Here is a 19,229-nt window from a genome sequence, read left to right as displayed (position 1 = left end):
TCAGATTCTATATTACTGTAGGTTAGTAGAAAATAAGTATCTGTTTAATTGTACATCTATGATTTTTACTATTGCTATGGCCCAAATGATCACAATGGACAGTTTGCGATTTTGCCTCTTTAACTCCACATTTTATGAGTGTTTGTGTCCTCAGTTCCTAGTTGTTGTTTTATGTTTCTTCATGGATACTCATGTACTCTGCTTTATACTTCTACTCATTCTAGACAACTCATTTGATTCAGGAATCGTCCCAAGAGGAGCTGGACCTGCAGACACAACGTCCCCAGTTCTTAGAGGATGGTGAAGACCAGAGCAGGCGCTCTCACAGGTAACCACCCAGACCAGCCTCCTGACACTTGAGTGCTATACTGCCCAAGGGCTTGTGACTTTTAAACTCTGTGAAGTAGGGTTCATTATCATCCCGGCTTTATTAAGGATCAGTATTTAACTTGGTATAGTTTATACTGCTAATAAACATGAGGGCCTGATTTTGGATGCGGCAGTCTTTCTTTATCCTTACATTCTGTAGTAACTTTCTACCACCACTTTAAGCCATTATTATCATGTTGTTAGAAAGAAATTTAGATGGCACCTTTCTGTCCAAGATTCTTTGTGTGCCACAGGACAGGATTCCTAAGGTAGTCTGTAGCTATGTATGCTGAGCAGTGTGTATTGAGCACTGCTATGCACTATTTGCATGGTACACACTTGCAGGGGAGCAGGGTCTGCCCAGCTCAGACACTGTCAGATGCTCACAGTGAAAAATACAGTACTTATAAAATGGAAGATAAAGATATATGTCATGAAAACTAAAGTATTATCTTTTATAGAGATTGCCTTAGCTTTATAATATTTTAATAATTATATTTATAAAAATTTTAAACTGTGCTTTTTTCCAGAACCAATTAACAAGAAATTAGGTCTGATTCCTTTATAATCCCTCTAAAAGCTGATAAATTGCCTGATTCATGGGAATGGTTTTAAGATTTTTGAAAAAATATGTTTTGCTAGTATTAATGAACACATAACTCTTGAAAGGCCAAGTAATTACTTTGTTACTTTTGCACAGAATTTGTTTCTCAAACACAGTCTTAAGTTCCTTGACCCAGTATTTTGTGCGTGTAATTCTTGAAGGGCAATGTCCCAAGAGCTCAATGAATTTACAAGTTTAAAATGTAACAGAGCAATGCTTTTTATTTTGGGGGTCTGAGGGTTCTAAGAGTGCATGCATGGTGTGATTGAAAATTACAGTACAGGGCCGGGGATTTAGCTCAGTGGTTTCGCCGCCTGCTGCGCAAGCGCAAGGACCCGAGTTCAATCCCCGGTACCAAAAAAAAGAAAAAGAAAAAAAAAAAGAAAATTACAGTACATATTTAAGTCGACTATTAGACACATTGATAATTAATCCCCCTCAGAACACTCCCGTATGTTTTGAACACATTTATCTCACTGTTCTGGCCAGTTTCTGAAGCAGTTCTGTAAATCGTCTTTTGTGAGTGTCCTTAGTTGCACTGTCATGTCTGTCTTGATGTTCTGAATCAATTCAAAATGTTTACCATTCATTGTCATTTTGACTTTGGGAAGAGCCAGAGGTCACATGGTGCCAGATCCAGTGAATAAGGTGGATGAGGACATACCATAGTGATTTTCTGTTGGATGGCATTTGGTAACAATATATACTATATTTTTAATCACATTTCATAAAAACATTCATGAAAGAAGACTTCTGGAACTGCTTCAGAAAGTGGCCAGAATAAGGGAATACGTCTATTGGAAGTAAGGAAGAGCATTTTGAGGAGAATCAATGGCAATGTGTTTAAATTTAAATATTCAGTATATATTTTGATCATACTACATACAAATGGCCTCAGGGTTTCTGTGACTCCTGATATTTTATTTGCACTTTGATTTATTACAACATAATTTGTTTGCTAATGTCTGATTTGGGATTTCGCATTACTGTTTTCTGGTACCATTAATCTAATATTTCCTTATGATTTCATCATGGAATCTGCTTAGGCCTTCCTGTACTTAGAGCCTCACATCATTTATCCATTCATTTATGCAGCCTTCAAGGCCTGTTAGGTACAGGCATTAGAGCCATCTTAGTGAGCTAAGATGGAGTTTACATTCTAGTAGAGAAGAAAACAAGCAAGGTGAATAAGGAAACCTCACTGAAGGTGAAGTGATACTGTGGGCCATTGTGCTGAGTACCACATGGCGGATGTCTGAAGGGCAGTTGTTGCTTTTGCAAGTAGTAATTGTGAACTCTGAACACGTTTAGCAGATGGAGCCTTATAAGGATCCACTACAAGCCAAGTTGTGGGAGAGATAGAGGATTTAAAAGGACTGTCGGGATTTTGACCTGAGCATTGACAAGGCAGAGATCACTGTCACGTGGTCAGGGCAGATTTTGTTAGGTTTAAGACCAAAATTTAGTATTTGTCCTTAAGATTGATGTTCAAGAAGAACAGCGTGTGTTCAGTTTTTTCATCAGACTGGAAGTAAAGGAAGGGGTCCAGACTAGAAGTCCATACTTGGGAGTTAGCAGTATAAAGACTAGTATTTAAGCTGAGGGGTGCACATGCAAAGCAGAGAAGTGGCTCAAAGATTGTACCCTGACCCTTCCACGAATGGGTGCACAAAGAGAGGGAGAACGAGCCATGGTGCCAGAGTGGACCGGCCATGAGAGAGAAGGAGCTCTGAAGGGAGTATTTGCACACATTTTTTTATTTGCTTGTTTTTTGGGGAAAGGATATATTCTTTCACTGGATTCTCAGAAACGTAGGATCCTCCCTACCCCTTAAGGAACACAACCCAAGTACAGTAAACATAAGAGAGCAGTGAAGCTTCCAAACTTCAGATGAGCCATGTCCAAGGCTGTGACCTGTAGGAATACAGCAGGTCCCAGTCTCTCTGCCTCATCTCATTGGAGGAATTCATTATCTCAGAGTTGTAACAAAGATGAACTGAAATCCACTACTTCATGTGATACTTGTCTTCTAGTGATACTGCTGTAAGTGCTAGCTAACCTTTGTAATTTAGTAGTTATTGGACATGTTGGAAAAATTATTCCATACTTTATAAAGAAGGTGGGTGTATTCTGTGAAGAGAGGGCAGATGGCCCTTCTGTAGACAGAGAAGGATCTGTCCTGGGTAAGCAACAGTTGGGTCTTGAAGTAGTCATAAGCCCAGGGGTGAGGTGGAAGGTAGGCTGGGGTGATGGTGCAGACCGTGCTGGGTAGACTGCTCTGGAAGGGAGGTTGTTTCTCCACAGTGTGGCTAAGTCCTTTCGCTGGAGTAGTTGGTTTTAATTAGCAGAGGTGACTTTTGAAAATCTTTGTATATTTCAAGTAGTATAGTAGTTTTTAGTCCTATGAAGAGATTTTTATTACTGTTCACCACAGACCAGTCCATCCGTACTTTATATGCAGATACACTTTTCTGATGCTTGCTCTCTGTTTTCAGTAGACAGCCTCACCAAACTGCAGTTGAGATTACAGCAAAATGTTCATGTGTTTCCATTTCCTTAGCTCTTAGTTTAGTGTGGACTGCAGAGGACTCCTAGCTGGTTATGCAGGCTTTAATTCACTTGAGAATGGATCAAAGAATACTTGTAATGTGTAAACAGGGATGCTGAAACGTATGATTATTTTAATCATTAAACTAATTTTAACCTAATTCAGTAACAATCTAGGGCATTGGTGGCGAACCATGGCATGCATGCTGCCGTGGGCTGTTTGTATCATTGAAAGCTCTAAAAGGTTCACCATAGCTGACCTAGGGATAAATAATTCTGCATGTTTATATAGTATTCAAAATAACTCTAGTGTAATTTCTTCTGTTAAAAGTTTTAAACAAAAAGGTATGGATTGGCATTTCTGAATGTTCAAATGATTCTGACCCTGAACCGTTGGAAGGTTGTACAGTGTCAGTGACTTAGTAAAAAATAGCACATAATAAATTTTCTTCCTGTATGTTTAGATAAAGTTTCTAATTAATCAAATATTTTGGCACTGAGGAGTTTTAACAGGATGCCACAGTCTGGAAATTAAAGCAGAACTTGATCTAGCAAATTGTCATTGCCATCATTTTGTATTGTGTATTATTATTACCTCCACTGTGGGCCACACACCCAGTTTCTGCAGGAGTTGTGTTCACTTGGTCGGTGATTGTCACCAAAATTGGTTTGCTTTCCTCCGTTCTCAGATGTTGTGTTGGTAATTGTGCTCTGAAGGAGCAAGGCCTGAGCTGTGCGTGTTTGGTTTGCAGGTGTGATTATTGCAACAAAGGCTTCAAGAAGTCCAGCCACTTGAAGCAGCACGTGCGATCGCACACAGGGGAAAAGCCCTATAAGTGCAAGCTCTGTGGGCGTGGATTCGTCTCTTCCGGTGTCCTCAAGTCCCATGAGAAGACGCACACAGGTCATTATCCGCCTCCCACATGGAGATTGTGTGTGTTTTATTTTTAATATAATGGCTTAAAGAGATATCACTTTCAGAATTCTGCAACCACTACCACTATGTCATATTAGAACATTTTACCACTCCTGAAAGAAACTCAACCCATTAGCAGTCACTCTCCCTTTCCTCTCAGTGTCCCCAGTCTTAGGCAACCCTTGATCTACCTGTCTTTATACATTTGTCTAAGACAATTCATATAAATGGACTCACATACTATGTCAGTGGTGGTGAACCACTACTCATGCGTGCTGCAGTGGGCTATTTGTATCATTGAAAGCTCTGAAAGATTTGCTATCAATGTACTGTGCGGTCTTTTGTGATTGGCTTCTTTTACTTAGCAAGTTTTACCTATATTGTGGCGTGTGTCAGTACTGCATTTATTTTATTTATTTATTTATTTAATTTTTTTTTGAGACAGGGTCTCACTATGTAGTTCAGGCTGGCCTTGAACCCTTGGTGATCCTCCTGCCTCAGCCTGGCAAGTGCTGGGATTACAGATCGTATGCCACCATGCCCAGCTACTGCATTTATTTTTCTTGGTATAATACTCTATTATATGGATATACCAAATTTTATTTACCTATTCATCAGTTAGACATTTGGGTTATTTCCGTATTTTTGCTATTATTAATGATCTCTCTGTGAACCTTTGTATATAAGTTTCTATATGGTCATGTCTTCATTTCTTTACTGAGGAATGAAATTGCTAGATTAAATGATAACTATTTTTATTTTAAACTTTCTATTAAGCAAATTTTAAACATATACAAAAGTAGATACATAATATACCACAATGTATCCATCATCCAGTGTCAACATTCATTATTCAGACCATCTTGTTAATGATAACTATTTTTAAACTTTTGAGTTTGTTGAACTATTTTCCAAAGTGACAGCACCATTTTACAGGTCCATGAACAAATGTATGAGTGTTCTTATTTCTCCACATCCCTTCTAGTGCTTGTTATTTTCTTTATTATGCCCATCCTCATAACTCATTGTGATTTTGGTTTATATATCTCCAGTGGCTCATAATGCTGAACATCTTTTCGTGTGCGTACTGAGAAATGTCTAATTCTATGGTCATTTTAAATTAGATTGTCTTATTATTGAGTTGTAAGAGTTTTTTTAAGATATTCTGGGTATCAGACCTTTATTAGATCTATGATTTGCAATGATACATTTTTAATGTATTATTTATGCATTTAGCATAGTCGGTATGCTTATAAACAAAAATATCTATGATTAATATTAATATATATTCTGTGTAAGGCTTTATTTGAATATGAAGGTGCAAGCAAGGCCAGGCGTGGTGGCTCGTGCCTGTAATCCCATCTCCTCGGGTCACTGGCAAATCTAGCCCAGGCAATTTAGCAAAGCACTGTTTCAAAATAAAATTAAAAGGGCTGGATATGTAGCTCAGTAGTAGAGTGCTTGCCTAACATGCATGATGCCCTGGTTTTAGTCCCTAGTGTTGTATACACAAAAAAGAAAAAGAAACAATAAACCAGAAACTTATAAGCAAACCAAAGAAGGAAAAATCTTATGCATATAAAAGAAGGAAAGACCTTACAGGCTTATTCATAGATTGGTGGCTGGGGAGTGGTTTTAAGGATTCTTGGAAAAGTTGGATGAAAGCAGATTTGGGGTGGTCAGAGGCACTGCTGTGGGGGCTGAGAGAAGCTGAGGGAGGAAAACTGGGATGAGGTAAACACCTTCGTGGCTAGGTGCTTTTCAGGAGGCACTGGTGCAGAGGAATGGGGACTTCAGGGTTGGACTTCATAGGAATGAAACCATACAGAGGCTTTACACACCCTCTCTAGGACTGACCTGAGTCATGTACTATGACAGTGGTGCAAAGATAAATTTCAAAAAACATTTCTGGGGTTGAATCCACAAATGTGTTGCCAGTTTTAGATGTAAATGAGGACAGAGAAGACTTGGTTTGAGGAACATCTTCTCAGAAGTTATTAATTTCAGTAAAAACCAGTAACATAGGCCCTGTTCCATGTCTTTTAAACAATCTGATTCCTAAAGATCAGAAACCACAGTGAAATAAATTGTTTGTGGTTTATTGAATATATCTTTGCTTTGAAGTGCTTACAATTTTAAGGTAATAAAATATTGTTTTCCTTACACCCTCAATGCCTACCTTATCACAGGAGTGAAGGCTTTCAGCTGCAGTGTCTGTAATGCCTCGTTCACAACCAATGGCAGCCTCACCAGGCACATGGCCACACACATGAGCATGAAGCCTTACAAGTGTCCGTTCTGCGAAGAGGGCTTCCGCACTGCGGTTCACTGCAAAAAGCACATGAAGAGACACCAGGCAGTCCCATCTGTTGCATCAGCAACTGAAGAAACAGAGGGAGGAGGTATTTTCCCTTTGTTCATTCAGAGTCTATTAACCAAATGCAAATGTAGTAATTAATGAATGTACAAAGCACCTTGAATATTTGAACCTGGTTATACACAGCTTAAGTTTAGTAGTACCCTGAATTTTTAAAAACAAACTTACTTTCTAGATATGAAAGCCTACATCTTTTTTGAAAAACAATTCAGTGGCACAATGAAGGAAATATTTTTCTTATCTTTACCAGTCGGGGTAGACAGAGTTAGCACCCACTCAAACATTGTGTTCTTCCAGCCACATTCGCATGTACATGTAGGTAGAGTTTAACTTTCTAACAAATATTATATCATGCTACACATGGATTGCTGTTGTAATCCACTTAATCTCCTCTCCCATGAAGTTTATTACATACATATTTGATCTAGTAAGCACAGGCCTTCAATAGTTCAGGTGACTGCATGGAATTTTATTGTATTTTATTATATAACCCACTATAGATAGATGTGCAGCTAATAATATCTGGGCTCTCCCAAATCAGCATTTAATTGATGCTAGGTGGTGCTTTACAGTTTGAGGGATTTTCATTTTGTATAAGGAATGATCAAAAATACAGTGAATGTTTAAATAAAAAATTTATTATAATAAGAGATACATTGCTGCTAATCTCCCTGAACCTCTTTCCCTTCAAACACACTTATCCCATTGTTCTTGCCACTTTCTGAAGTATTCTAGAAGTCCTTTTTCATAAGTGTGTTTAGTTGCGCTGTTGTGGCTGCTTCAGTGTCCTGAATCCATTAAAAACATTTATCTTTCATGATCCTTTTTGACTGGGGAAAAACCATGGGTTGAAAGGTGCCAGATCCACTAAGTAAGGTGGATGAGGACACACTATAATGTTTTTATTTGACAGAAATTGCTGCACCAGAAATGATATGTGGTATGGAATATTGTCATGATGGTTGGGGGGGGGGGAACTGTTTGCCCAGTCCTCAGGCCGTTTTCTGTGCTAAGAATATGCACATTTCCTATGTTCGCCTGTGAAGTCAGTACACAAGGTGTCAGTGTTTAATCAGCAGTAGTTTTGAACACCTGTGCCTTATGCAGGTGTGCTTCTTGCCCCTGCTGTGGCTAGTGCTGTCCTCCCACAGTGGTACATGGTGATTGTTGAATGTTACCTTAATGACTGTGTGGAGGTCTTTTGATTAAGTGTTCTCAGAGATCAGATCTACTGAGGATTCTTGGCATTCATTCCCCAGTTGTTTATTCCTCCATCTGCTTGCAGTCATTTGACCTTCAGGTCACAATCAGACCATTAGGGTCCCTAATATGTTGTACTGAAATGAGAGCTGTGCAGCTCTTATATTTTGAGAAATTTGTCTACCTTGCCTTAAAAACCTCCTTCCCATCTCTCTGACTTCTATATTGCAGAACACCTAACCTCTTTAGCAGATATTCTGAATATCAGTTTCTGACCTTTAGTACCTTGTTCATACCTTTCAGTCTGATAGTACTTAGTAGAGCCCTTATTTCCAGCTGTTAATTGTCCTGAGATTTAATAAAGTATAAAAAGCACGTAAGTTTTCCTTCAAATGAATTAAAGAATAAAGGACATCAAAGCACTATTTTTGACTTCTATAGTCTGGATAGTGTTAACTAATTGGCCAGTACCAATAATCTCTATTAAATTACATATTCTTTCTCAGCAATTAATAAAGCTTGTAATACCATTAACTGAGTGCTGTTAGGATTGACTAATGAGGTTCTGTGAAGCCCTCCTCCTATGTATAAACACCTTGATATCTTGTTTTCCTCTTTTGGATCTCTCCTGGCCATAGGAGAGTTACCTGTTGTTCAGTTTCACTCACACCACACCAGGAGTCTTGTGATAGTCTCATTTCCTGTGTCAGGTGATTTTGCCTGCTCTGTGCCTCCTGTTCTGTTTCATTTTCCTCATTTCCATTTTCCTTGGTTCTTTCCATGGCTAATGCTGTGTTCTTGGTTACTTAAAAACTTTTAATGCAGTTATCTCCGTATTTCATTGTTGGTGGGGGCCACTACCTATAACCTTCCCTGAGTCTTTCCAAATACAGAATTTTAGTTCTCTGTATTATCCTTTTTCTGCAGCTTCTGCCTAGTGAATATTGAATCTCGTGGTTCTGTCCTCTGTGACCTATTCTCCTCCATTCCTACTCCTCTCTCCCTTCCTCTTTCTCATCTTTTTTCCCATTATGTTGTAAGTCAGGTGACCCAGTTGGTCTTTACCTCACTCATTTGGGGTTAGCACTGTCCACTTTGCTGTTTCAAGTTTCTGTTGAATCCGAGTGTTTCTGTTCTTTGTTACAGTCATGACCTCCCTGCTTTAGCCACATACTTTTCTTCCCCTGTTATATTTTAATAGCAATTTGTTCTTATTTTAAATCAACTGCAATATATCATTAAATTTCACTGGGAGAATACTTAAACATACACATTTCTAAGCTTTATTTTTCTTTTTGCAGTAAGTGTTTTTAATTGGAGGCTCTTTGCTAATTTATCATTTTGGTTTCCCATTTTTGGCCTTCTGATTTGCTAGCAATAAAGTCTGTGTGTGAATACTGTGGGTTGTGTGGACACTGGAAGTTTCCCAGCCTCTTCTAGCTTCGCAGCAGGGGTAGAAGATGATCAGTCCCAGCATCTTTTGGTGTTGCAGGCCCAACCTAAAGGCTCATCCTTCATGTACCCTTTTCCTTTATGATCTTGGCGTAGTTCTCTCAGGAGAACAGTGGTGGGAAAAGCAACTTAAATGTTGCTAGTTGACTTAGTAACTTTAATTTTACATGCTTAATTTTATTACTAGTTTTGTTGAAACTTGAGCTTTTACAAGGATTTTGATCCCTCTTTGTGTGTTTTGGAGATTTTTTTTTTTAGTACCGGGGATCGAACTCTGGTCCTTGCGCTTGCAAGGCAGACGGCATAACCACTGAGCTAAATCCCTGGCTTTCCTGTGCTTTGAATAGATGCATGTATGGAGGAAGAGGAAGAAAGCTCTGACAGAAATGCATCAAGAAAGTCCCGTCCTGAGGTGATCACCTTCACAGAGGAGGAGACGGCCCAGCTAGCCAAAATTCGTCCTCAGGAGAGTGCTACGGTGTCTGAGAAGGTCCTGGTGCAATCAGCTGCAGAAAAGGACCGCATTAGTGAAATGAAGGATAAGCAGGCAGAGCTGGAGTCCGAACCTAAGCATGCCAATTGCTGCACCTACTGCCCCAAAAGCTTCAAGAAGCCCAGCGATCTGGTGAGGTGAGGCCTACTGCCAGGCTGTGCAAGTGGCTCTGAGAAGTTCAAAAAGGCATGCTTCCCATGCCTTTGACACTCTTTAGAGCAGTAAGGGAAGTTAATTTCTCATCTGATAGTGCATAAGCAGCAGGGATCACTTTCTGGAGCAGGAGGAGGTTTTAAGCCTGTGTTAGCTCTACAGTGACCTCCTCAGAATAGAACCTGTTGATTGCTTGAGCATATATCTGGGTAATTGTGGTAGTAAAAAAATTTGTTTGTTAAGAAACAGTGTGCTAGGCTTTGTAGACATTTGGAAGAGCAGCAGATATCTTCCTCCTCTAAGGGCTGTTAGTCTATGTGAGGAATACACAAGTTAGAGACCCAAAGAAGTATATCATAAAGCAGACAGCATTGACTAATTAGCAAGATAGAGGATAGCAGAAGGATAAGGAATCTGGAATCCAGGACACAGGGAAAGGATAGAAGGAGCTCCAGATCTGTTCAGACTAAGGAAACAGGGTCTATGCCCAAATGTTTTCTGTTGCATGGGTACCCCAAAGTTCTGTTGCCAAACCTACCCATGGGCTTCAAATTCTCATGCTAGATGTACAAGGATACTGCAGAGGTTGTGTCATAGCACCTGTGTGGGTCACTCAGCTTACTGAAGGGCCTGTGGGGTCATGCACATCTGTGTCCCTCAGAGACCTTCTCATGCCTGTTTTAGACCAGCAAACAAGAAGGGGAAATCCTATCTTGTTCGTGTAGCATGCTCTTTTTGGATTCTAAGTGTGATTGCTTAGCTTTGTATATGTCTTTTGGAATTTTGTATTTCTTCTTCTGTAAACTAGCTCTACTTTGCCCATTTGTCTACTCTGAAGTGGTCTTTTTTGCTATTTTTTTAAAACTTTGAGTTTTAAGAAAATTAGCCTTCTTTGCATTTGTCTTGCAAATGTTTTTATTGTTAGATTTATGATATTCGATATATAGAGTGAAGCAGATAATTTTTATTTGGCTGAATTTATTAAGAGTATAGTAACATAATTCCTACATGATTATAAATTGCAAATTATGAAGGTATTTATAACTGTATATAATTAGAAAGAAAGCCACTTAATTAACAAATCCTTTTTGGATAGGCATGTTCGAATCCATACTGGAGAAAAGCCATATAAATGTGATGAATGTGGAAAGAGTTTTACTGTGAAATCTACCCTTGATTGCCATGTGAAGACCCACACAGGTAAGGAACAAACATTAACAGGTTTGATGGATGCCTTACAATATTAAGATTGTTTATTTCTCTATATTTTAAGCACATAAGTACTTTCAAAATTATAGAAACCTTAAAAATCAAGAACTATGAAAAAAGTGGATATAAAAGATTTTTTGTTCCTTTCATAAGGTTAATGGTAGATCCCTAAGAAAAAGTGATTAGATCTTAAAAGTTGAGTTATAAATTGTTTTGTATTCTTGCTCAGGCTTAACTCTCTGTGTGTAAAATATTACATGCTAGTCTCATTCAGTCTAAAGAAGTTCAGTTTGTAGGCTTTATAAAAACTAGAGACTTGGTAGGTCTGATAACAGCTATCAGGTCATAATACTTTTTATATAGGGGAAAAAATCTTAGGAAGGCAAAGATTAATGTTAAGTTTTCATGGCCTTTTTTTTTTTTTCAATCTTCATCTGATTCAAGGACCTGAAGGTCCACTGCCTTTGCTTCTTGAATTCTATGTATTGCATCCTTGAGTTAGAAGGCAGCTGTTGTCCTCTTGCTGAGTGTGGATTCTGTCCTCCATGTGTGAACTTGGTGACATCAGGCCATTCTGTTCTCTGAGCCACAGGTTCCTCATGTGTGAGTGGAGCTAATGATAGTACTTCCTTTGTTAGAGATTTAGATGCATTAAGACATGTGAATAGCTTAGAAAAACATTTGGCATGTAATAAACTCATTATAGTAGTCATTGTCATTATGATTCCAGGGTTGTGATGATCAAGATTACCTATATTCTTAATTTTAAATTTTGAGCAAAATTAAACAAATGAATACAATTGGAATTTCACACATTTATGTTGAGTCTTGGGATTATTTTTGATGTGCTACTTTTTGGAGCAAAAAAATAGATATGTGAATCATTTATTAAGCTTCTTAGATGTACAGTTTTTCTGTCTCATGAGGTTCCTTCCTATATCTGTCTCTTGGGTCACACTCTGAACTTGCTGAGGCCAAGAAGGGGCCACCTGTGTCCATCTTGGCACTCCAGGCTAGCATGTTTTGCGTGTGCATTGAGTGCCTAGCAATGCTCACAGTGATGTGGCACCATTGCTTGGCACACCGTGCTTGGCTTGGGAGTTCAACACAATCTGTGTGGGTAAGGAGTAGAGAGAAGTCTCTGTGAAAATACTTTCTATGCCTCTTTCTCTATTTGAAGTGGAAACTCATGAAGACAGGTGGCTTAGGATCTAGTCTTCTGTGCTCCTTGCCTGCACTGTTGCTGATATAAACAGCACTTGTTTTCTGAGCAATAGAGGGAGAAAGGCAGAAAGTTTTTTTACCCCAAGTTCTTCTGGGGCAGAGCTGGTGCTGATGATGCTTGTACCTTGGTGGCTTCTGTTTTATAGGTAATGATGTGAAGATCCAGAAAGGAAAAAGTAGGTATGTGACATTAAACACATGACCCTGTGCCCCCAGTTTGTATTTTTCCTGTGCACATTCTCCAGTTATGATGCTTCCTGCACTGGCATTCTGGTTGTCCCTGTTTGGCAGAATAGAAAATAAAGAGATACTGAGACACCAGGGATGTGGCCTTTGTAAAATCAAAGAAAAGTGAGAGTAGTACAGACCTAAGTCCAGCTACTTACTGCCTTCCAGTAAATGTAAATCAAATACTCCAGTCAAGTTTCAACACATAATGCAGTGTGGTTTCAGGATACTAAACCTTGGAGTGTTACAAAAGTACCAAATATAAATTGTAAACAGTATACTGATAAGGTTCTACTATTGTCTGTGACATCCTTACCATGTTATGAGTGAAAGGCTTTCTTCAAAGCACTTCGGTCTACAGATTCAGCACACTTCATGCATCCCAGTGAATGAGGGTGTCCATATGTGTGAATGGTCATCAGCCCTCACTGATTCTTGGCTGGGCTTTCTACAGGTCAGAAGCTGTTCAGTTGTCATGTCTGCAGCAATGCCTTTTCTACAAAAGGAAGTCTGAAGGTCCACATGCGCTTGCACACAGGAGCAAAGCCTTTCAAATGCCCACACTGTGAGCTACGCTTTCGTACATCTGGGCGAAGGAAGACTCACATGCAATTTCATTACAAACCAGACCTGAAGAAAGCCAGAAAACCCGTGACTCGAAGCTCATCAGAGGGACTGCAGTCTGTAAACCTTCTCAACTCTTCCTCCAGTGACCCTAATGTGTTTATCATGAACAATTCTGTCCTAACAGGACAATTTGATCAAAATTTGCAAGGACTGGTGGGCCAGGCTATTCTTCCTGCCTCAGTGTCAGGTAAGTGCTAAGTTGGAGAATAGCTCAGTCCTTGCACTGACATACGTCCCTCTCATCTGTTCCTGGAGCAGAAGAAATGTCACACTCAGCAGGAAGAGGTCTCCTTCCCTTGAGCCTTTCACTTATAAGGAATAGGAAAATTGAACTTTTATCTTTCACACAATTATCTTTCCACTCCCTTTTTTCTCTGTCACATCTGCTTTTGAAGTGTATAGCACTTTGGTTAGTTTCCTTTTTTTTTTGGCAGTACTGGGGAATGGATCCAAGATCTTTGCTGTAATCTACATTCCCAGCCTTTTAAAATTTATTTTGAGACAGAGTCTTGAGACAAGGCTGTGCTTGAACTTGTGATCATCCTGCCTCAGCCTTCCAGAGTATAGAAATACAGGCATTGCCACCACTAGATTTTGTTTTTAATGGATTTTAGTTTGCTTCTTTCTCAGTTGGCATTCTTACAATTTAGTAGTGAAATGTATAACTTACACATATTTATTAACATTGTTTTTATTTTTTATTTATTTTTAAAAATTTTATTATTATTTTTTTGGTACCAGGGATCAAACTCAGGTCCTTGTGCTTACACAGCAGGCGGCGAAACCACTGAGCTAAATCCCCGGCCCTATTAACATTGTTTTTAATGTTGCAGTTATCTGGTTGTCATGGGGGCATATGATACACAAAAAATATTAAATTTTAGCCGTTTGGGTCTATGTAGCAATTCTTTTTTTTTTTTAAAATAAATTTTATTGGTACATTTTAGGTATACAGTACAATGACGTTCATCATTGGAGATTTCTATGTAGCAATTTTTTTGTTGTTGTTGTTTTTTTTTGGTACTGGGGATTGAACTCAGGACCTTGTGCCTGCAAGGCAGGCAGCGGAACCACTGAGCTAAATCCCTGGCCCTGTAGCAATTCTTAATAGCCAGTAGATACCCTGCGGGCCCCTCTGTCTATGACTTAAACTTATAGAACAGTTAAAGTTGGGCTACTCCTGCTTAATGGTTGCTGTTGTTTTAAACCTTGGGCTAACTAATAGATTCATTTTTCTCATATATTTAAAATGGGTGACATTTATTTCCTGGGGTTTGTTTGTGATAATTAAATTAGATAATGTATGTGTGTCATATAAATATTAACATCTTAATTAGATCATATAAATGTAATATATAAAACTTGGGTATTTAAAAGTCTCCGTGCAAAAAATGAATTCTTTTAGATTAAAAAGCATTTATGATATTCAGTCTTTCCCTTTCTCTCTGGCCAGCTGGTGGTGACTTGACAGTGTCTTTGACAGATGGGAGCTTGGCCACCCTGGATGGCATCCAGTTACAGTTGGCTGCAAATTTGGTTGGACCAAATGTTCAGATTTCTGGAATTGATGCCTCCAGCATCAATAACATCACATTGCAGGTATGATAACTGCCACGGTTTTCTGTGCTTTAAGATTGTCTGAATTACATGGAAGCACAGAATTTTCATTGCAGTATCTGCATTGCTTTTCAGATTGATCCAAGCATTTTGCAGCAAACGCTTCAGCAGGGCAACCTTCTTACTCAACCACTCCCAGGGGAGTCTGGTGTGGCCCCACAGAACACTGGACAGACATCCGACAGCACAGTCCCAGCCAGTGTCGTCATTCAGCCCATCTCAGGCCTTTCTTTGCAGCCCACAGTGACATCTGCTAATCTAACCATTGGCCCGCTATCTGAGCAGGATTCTGTGCTGACCACCAGCAGCAGCGGTAAGGGCTGTTCACTTGTTTATTTCATCAGCTGGAATTTATAATCACACATTTGGTCTTAGGATACTAATGATATCATTTTTTCCCTCTTGGTGAAGCTCACTAAATAAAATCAGATGTCCTAAGGATAAAATAAACTGATTCATCAGTGACGTTTACTCAGTATATGAGTTTAGATGAGTATACTCATATGGTTACCATGTAATGACTTTTTGTTTCCTTTTTTTTTCACCATCATGCTGGATATTAAAATCAGGGCTTTGTACATGCTAGGCAAGACTTGTTTTTGTAGATGAAGTAATTAGAGGTGACTGACGTTTTATTTTGATTTACCTTTTTGAAATAACAATTTAAGATACTTTAAAACAAGAAAAAAATGTATTACTTTGGAGCTCAACTTTGTTTTGCTTTGTGCTGATAAGCAGGGACCCAGGACCTCACTCAAGTGATGACTTCACAAGGCCTCGTGTCCACCTCCACAGGCCCACATGAGATCACCCTGACCATTAACAACTCGAGTCTCAGCCAGGTTCTAGCCCAAGCTGCTGGCCCCACTTCTGCGTCATCCTCGGGGTCTCCACAGGAGATTACACTGACTATCTCTGGTTAGTAAGTTGACATTGTAAACATGCTTTTACCTATCATTCACGTCTGTCAGACTGTGTTTCCTTCCCCCTACACTCAGCTTTGCATAAAGCCAGTGCTCAATAAATATTTGTAATTTATGTGATAAATTCAAGATTACTAAAATCTAATACCAGAAATGAAAAACTAGTTTGTCTTGTCACTTCCAGTTTAAATTGATTATGTAACTAATTAATTCATTAATAAATTTTTAGAGAGTCAGTTTTGCCATGTATTTTTCATGTTTTTACTTAGCAAAGAGCAAGACAAGATAGCTTTGTGATTATTGCTGTCCTCTGTAAACTGAGGGAAATTCACTGGTATGAACCTTGTCAACAAGGACATTGTAAAGAACGATGGTGTTTGCCCATTCTCACGTCTTCAGAATTCCACTCAGATTATGCAGAAAAAATTAAAATATGATAGAACATTGAAAAGTAGATAAATAGGCAGAAAATACCATTAGCGAGTAAGGCTCACTTTAAATTGGCAAGTCCTTCCACATGTTAGTCACCAAGCTAATGTACTCCCCTTCTTCTTGTGTGTGCTTCCCTCTGTCCTTTGTATCATTCATTCTCAGAAGCATGCTCTGGCCTAAGTTAGCTTTGGACGTATTTGCCTGGTGTGCTTTGCCCATATGATTCTCAGCTCTGAGCTCTTCATATTAACTAAGAATCATTTTTAAAAATTTAAGAATTAATTCTTATAGCCCTTACTATGTGCCAGATATTATTCTAGTAGCTTTTACAGATATTAACTTATTTGTATATATTATATATAATGTACATTAATTAGTATATCTTAACTCATTAAGCCTCATAATCACCTTATGAGGTTTTATTTTAAATATAAATGTTTTACTGGAAATCAAAATAACTTTTGTGGAGATATGTGTGGAGATCTGGTGTCTCCCTGAACAACTGTAAAATCATAAGAGACAAAGTACAGTACCAGGCTGACTCAACCTTGAGACCACCCCAAGATTGTTCTTTTGTTTTAGTGAGATTTCTACAAAATTAGCAATGAAATTGAAAAAAAAATTTATATAGAAGAAAAACGAAAGATTTGCTTTTTGGGAGGATGTCTTTATTCCTTTTAATATATGAAAAATTTGAGGAACTATTTTTAGACAGAGCTTTCCTTTTGAATGCTATGCCATGATTGCTAGATGCTATTGGATGATAAAAATTGATGTTGAATTCTCCTTAACTCAGTAACCATCCTTCTTTAATTATATACGTGTCTGAATTTTAATGTTGGGAATACAGAAGGGCTATTTTAGGAAAGCTATTCTATTGATCAAATTAACTTTCTTTGAATATAACCTAAGTATAGCAGACATTGTGCTAGGTCCTATCAAAAATGTATTTGTGAACTATGCTTTTGTTTCCCTTTTGTTTTCCTATTCTTGGCCATTTTCTTGTTATTGCTTATGGATATATTTTAAAATGTAGGGTCATATAACTAGAGCTTTAAAAAATTTGACTTAAAATGTCTGTCCTAGGAGAAAACTGCAGATCAGTTATTGAGGCAAAGTTTGGCTAAACTTTGGGCTCAGAATTTCTTCTTGTCACCCTTCTCAGTGTTGGATAATAAGAACTGGCTGCAGACACTCTTATGTCAACATTTCTGTATCTTATTCTGAAAAAGTGTAGAAAAACACAATACTTGGTGGTCACCTCTTGCAAACATCTAGCTATATAGTGTGAATTTTCAACTAGTTTGTAGGAAGTTCCTTCTGATTTTAATTCATAGAATCATAAATGCTTGAGAATGCCAATATTACTAAAGAACATTGAGAATATTACTATTCCTTAAGTTTTGTGGCCTTCTAGCAGCTTGAGTTACAGTGCGTGGAGAAAAAAATTAAACATTGCAGAAAGGACTAGAACAGTCCTTTGCCTCCTCAAATTATTCTTGTACATACAGAGTGAAAGTTTTACCTGATGCAGCCCAGTTATTAATGAAAAGTGATGTAAAGTAGGAATCAGAAAAGCAACAGCTTCATACTCTGAACATTCATTCACCCAGGGGTCTTGTGAATATTGGCCTGTTCTGCTGTTAATAGTCCTGGATTCTTTTTATTTTGTGCATATTTGTATCCATGATACATGGTTTCATCTCGTATTTGTATTTCTCTGGAGTGGCAGGAGGAATAGACCATGGTCAGCAGTTGTAATAGCATTTTTTGATGCTGTTCTCCCTCGGATTTTATGTGGTGTTGCTCATAATTTGAGCAGTTGTTAAGGCAGCTTGCCTTTATCAAGTCTTTTTTTTTTTGTATATCCTTTTATTGGTACATTTTAGGTGTACAATATAATGACATTCATCATTGGAGATACACACCTTTACATACTCTCTTGGTTCTTATTTTTTCCCCTTCCCTCTGCCCTCCAACCCCTCCATGCCTCCCTATTTACAAAGACTTTGTTTCTGTTTTTTCATTTTCTCAAATTAATTCCATTCCCTTCTATCCTTTCCCCTAGCCCTCCCACTTCTCCCTCCCCTTTACCCCTTTTCTTCCTATTTCACATTATCTATTATACGTTTTACTCCTTATTTACACTTTCAGTTTCTCACACTAGAGAAACTATTTGGTATTTACACATGTGTGTCCTGTTTATTTCACTTAAGAGTATCACCTCAATGTGCATCCATTTAGCAATGAATGTCTCTAATTTTTTGGGATTTTTTCCAGTGCCAGGGATTGAACTCCAGTCCTTGTGCTTGCGAAGCAGGTGGCGGAACCACTGAGCTAAATCCCCGGCCCTTAATTTCTTGTTTTTGATGGCTGAGTAGTACTCCATTTTATTAAAAACCACATTTTCTTGATCCAGTCTCCAGTTGATGGGCATTTGGGCTGTTTCCAAGTTTTAGCTATTAAAATCTGTGCTGCTATGAACATGGGTGAACATATATATCACTGTGGTATGATTCTTTTAATTCTTTGGGGAAGATAACCAGCAGGGGAATAGCTGGGTCAAATGGGACTTCCAGTCCTAGTTCTTTGAGGTATCTCCATACTGATTTCCACAGTGGTTGCACCAGTCTACACTCCCACCAGCAGTGGAGCAGGGTTCCTCTTTCCCCACACCCCCGTCAGCATTTGTTGTTGGTTGATTTCATGATAGCAGCCATTCTTTCTGGAGTGAGGTGGAATCTCAGTGTTGTTTTCATTTGCACCTCTCGAATGAGCAGTGATGTTGAGCATTTTTTCATATGTTTATTTGCCATGTCTAGTTCTTTGTCTCAGAAATGTCTGTTCTTTTCAGATGC

General features: G+C 38.5%; 1 protein-coding gene across 13 annotated transcripts in view; it reads left to right on the top strand.

Annotated features, from left to right (window-relative positions):
* Positions 1 to 19,229, top strand: part of Znf236 (zinc finger protein 236) — a 133,308-nt gene that overhangs the window by 77,096 nt on the left and 36,983 nt on the right. For 9 of the 13 annotated variants that reach the window (XM_087191040.1, XM_087191035.1, XM_087191020.1 and 6 more), the window contains 9 exons: positions 225 to 328; positions 4,273 to 4,424; positions 6,626 to 6,838; positions 9,813 to 10,095; positions 11,208 to 11,311; positions 13,227 to 13,586; positions 14,853 to 14,998; positions 15,092 to 15,329; positions 15,752 to 15,934. In XM_087191040.1, coding sequence (XP_087047166.1) covers positions 225 to 328; positions 4,273 to 4,424; positions 6,626 to 6,838; positions 9,813 to 10,095; positions 11,208 to 11,311; positions 13,227 to 13,586; positions 14,853 to 14,998; positions 15,092 to 15,329; positions 15,752 to 15,934 — 1,783 coding nt within the window. The remainder of the gene's footprint in view (positions 1 to 224; positions 329 to 4,272; positions 4,425 to 6,625; positions 6,839 to 9,812; positions 10,096 to 11,207; positions 11,312 to 13,226; positions 13,587 to 14,852; positions 14,999 to 15,091; positions 15,330 to 15,751; positions 15,935 to 19,229) is intronic. The other 4 variants (XM_087191043.1, XM_087191029.1, XM_087191027.1 and 1 more) reach the window with 2 other exon arrangements.

The sequence above is a fragment of the Heterocephalus glaber genome, unplaced genomic scaffold, assembly GCF_053883595.1.
Source record: "Heterocephalus glaber isolate CG9 unplaced genomic scaffold, H.glaber_assembly_v1.0 deba00000331, whole genome shotgun sequence".
NCBI lineage: Eukaryota > Metazoa > Chordata > Mammalia > Rodentia > Bathyergidae > Heterocephalus > Heterocephalus glaber.
The sequence above is the reverse complement of the archived record's forward strand: the minus strand, read 5'-3'. Positions and strand labels throughout refer to the sequence as shown.